The sequence below is a fragment of the Poecilia reticulata genome, linkage group LG2 (assembly GCF_000633615.1).
Source record: "Poecilia reticulata strain Guanapo linkage group LG2, Guppy_female_1.0+MT, whole genome shotgun sequence".
NCBI lineage: Eukaryota > Metazoa > Chordata > Actinopteri > Cyprinodontiformes > Poeciliidae > Poecilia > Poecilia reticulata.
This window is the reverse complement of record NC_024332.1, coordinates 33,135,484-33,138,775: the sequence shown is the minus strand read 5'-3', so window position 1 is coordinate 33,138,775 and position 3,292 is coordinate 33,135,484. Positions and strand designations below refer to the sequence as shown.

The 3,292-nt window shown below is 36.5% G+C and overlaps 1 protein-coding gene across 1 annotated transcript in view; it reads right to left on the bottom strand.

Moving 5' to 3' along the window:
* Nucleotides 1-2,148: 2,148 nt before the first annotated feature.
* Nucleotides 2,149-3,292, bottom strand: part of prpf40a (PRP40 pre-mRNA processing factor 40 homolog A) — a 15,081-nt gene continuing 13,937 nt past the window's right edge. The window contains exon 27 of the mRNA XM_008403970.1: nucleotides 2,149-2,525. Coding sequence (XP_008402192.1) covers nucleotides 2,436-2,525 — 90 coding nt within the window. The 3' untranslated portion in view covers nucleotides 2,149-2,435. The remainder of the gene's footprint in view (nucleotides 2,526-3,292) is intronic.

Here is a 3,292-nt window from a genome sequence, read left to right as displayed (position 1 = left end):
TTTTTTTTCCAGTTTTTGTGTATTTAAATAAGCCAAATGCAGGCATAAATCCACAATAGTATGTTTTAATCAGAATATTTCACTGTTGCACAGAAGGCACAGGATCGTTGAGTTTGTTTATGTCGCAGGTGCATCACTGCTAAATGATGCATTAACACATTTCAGCTGAATGGCCACACTAACCATTAAAACTATTAGTTGGCCTGTAATGAACTGACAGAGCAATACTGCGTCCTGTTAAAGACAGTGCTATTCTGCTTGTTTTTCTCTCAGCTTCACTGCGTTCAACTGGGTATTACTGGCATTTTCTCCTCTCACTACAAATGTATTGTAGACAGGTCTCGGTTCTAAATAACCCCTTTTTTTAAGAATAGGTGATATGAGATTTTCAAGATATATAATAAACTATTTACACTGAATAAAGGYGTGCGTGTTGTGGATTTGTTGCACATTCTGACATTTTATTCATGCAGCCAGGTATTTTGTGATGATCACAAAGTTTACAATTAAGTCTGATTTTGGCAATTGATTGTGACAACAGTCCTTTTATCAGTGGCACTTGCTGTACAATGTAATGTTTTTATTTTATGTTTTAACAAACTGTACTTCAGCCTTACAAAATGTTAAGATTAATATGCCATATTACATGGAAAAGCACAAATTGACCCACAAAAACAATGTGAAAGCAGAGCTAGCTACTAATAAAAATAAATATGAAATACTCACAGTAAAAACAAAGAAAAGTTGCACAAATGCCAATGATRCATAATCTCTCACTTAGTGGGCAATGATTTTGGGCCCTCGCCTCCCAATATAAAATCAGAGCTTAAAACAGGAGCAACTATCAATTTTATTTTAGTAGCAATATATTCTCTCGGCAATTCTAGATTGTGGGTGTAGTGACATTTTGCATTTACAGTGGCTGACCAGTAGGTGGCATTGTAGGGACTCGCACATGAAGTTAAATGATGTGATTTGTAATGCAAGCCTAGCTACAGGAATAATCCAACCTTAAAAACGCAAAACGGAAGTAACATCCGCTAATCTATAATGTAGTTATACTGCTAAAATTTAATTATGACGATTATTCAGTTCAGTGAAGAGCATTTACTCATTGCCATCTTCGTCATTTAACGAAGCTTGGAGATCATGTTGCGCTGTATGCCCATGATAAATGATGGTACGTTATCTGATAGTTAGCTTCTGACTCAACAAACTGAGCTAATACGTGATTTAAGGAAGGTTATCATGATTTTCCAATTAGCCAAATAACTGGGTAAAGAAAACTACCTTCACTGTTATTTTTTTCAGGGCTTTGCTTGGTTAAGAGGTGGTCCATTCATGGTCCTAATCCTTCATCTGGAAAACTGAAATTCCTCCGAACATTTTAAGTTTCCATTATAATTTACTATGGTCATAGACCCAGGTAAGAAGTGAACAAGCAAAAAATCCAGAACCGAACAAGCGAAAAATCCAGAACCGAAACTGAAGATGAGCGACTCAATAAGCGACTAGACCAGACTCTGAAGCGTGTTCACTATTACAGATGAAAACCWCGAAAGCACCACCTGTCAACCAAAAATTAGAAACCGTCACCTCCATAAATTAATAGCTCAAATCATTTTATGGCAAAAAACAGTCCACACCCCCCAAATTCACTTTTATGAAAAAATGACTTGGGCCATTATTTTAGGAAGGCAACGGAATGATTAACTAGAACGTAAATCTTTGAGCTAGATATTTCARTAGAATTTAATTKTACTAATTACTAATCTCTTAATAATGAGTCATTATTGGAGACTAATAATGTAAACTTGTCTGTTCAATGTTCATAAAATGCCGAATTCGTATCGGGAAAAAATTCCCATTTTCAAGCCACAGTCTGGGTGTTAGCCATTTCTATCTTTAAACCTTTTAATAAAGTAACGTAAACATGAAAGATGAAAACCGGACTGACATATTATATTATGACAGATTTTGCTGAAAATGTTTGTTGTAAATTTTAAAAAAATCCACATCTGTCCTTGGTAATTGATATATTTTATTAGGCTTTACTAAAAATAATAAAACAGAACCCAGACCAATTAATACCTTTCTGTGTACAATTACTGTAAGTAAAACCTCACTTTTAGAAAAAGACAATAAGCGTGGCTTCAAGATACGCCTTTATTGAAATGAAAACATAAAAATGACTGTCAATGAAAAAACAAACTACAGCCCCCTAAAGAAGATATCCAGAGCTAACAAGTCACAGATTGATCAGGTGACAAGATTCCTGAAATCAGATTAGTCACAAAATAAAAAGTGTAGAGCATTCCCATTAATAGCACGTTTCCTCATTCAGAGGGGCAGCCTGCACAGTCAGGTGAGCCTGCGGGGGGGAATGCACGTTTGCTGAAGTGTTCAAATAGCAGAAAACAGTGGCATGAACAGTTTCAAGGTGCATCCAGCTGTTCCAGTAAAGTTCTTCTTCTCTTCTCCAGCTCTCCTTCACTCAGCTCACTGCCTGACGTGTCCCAGCCACCCTGATCAGAACACACAAGGACTCAGTAAACACTAACCCAAGTATTCACAGCCTCTGTCCAGTTTCTCTCCATTTAAATACACATTGAAAACCAGCAGACTTTCAACCTTCCAGAGGTCATACTTCAATAAACAAGAATGTATTTTACTGAGACTTCATGGGACAGACCAAAACAGAGAGGAATGCACAATAGCAATGGGAGAAAACGAGATGTGTGGGTGTGTCCACTGCACYGACCAGAAGTGAACGGTCTAGTCTTTAGATCTTTCTCCCACCCTTACCTCAGTGTATGTCCTGTTGCCTAGCAACTGCAGYGKTCTTAAACCCAMGCTGGTAAAAATGGAGTTCAAAATCTTGCTWACATATTTAATCCTTAATTTAATCGTTTTTAAATAATCAAATTCATTTATTTTATTTTTTAACAAAACTTTTATTATAAACATGTCTATGCAAAATACAAAACCCTAACAACATTTACGCTTTTCATTTTTRTACCACCAAATTTAAATGTACATATAGCTGAAACTTAAAACTTCCCACTGCCCATCACTYTGTCTCCACTAGGAAACATGGTGGTGGCAGCATCATGATGTGGGGATGCCTTTCTTCAGCAGGAACAAGGAACCTGGCAAGGGTTGATGGGAATATGGTTGAAGCTAAATGCAGGAAAATGCTAGAAGAAAACCTATTAGATGCTACAAAATAAGATACAGAACATGTTCACTTTCCAGACCTAAATCCAATTGAGAACTTGAGTGAAAACTTGAA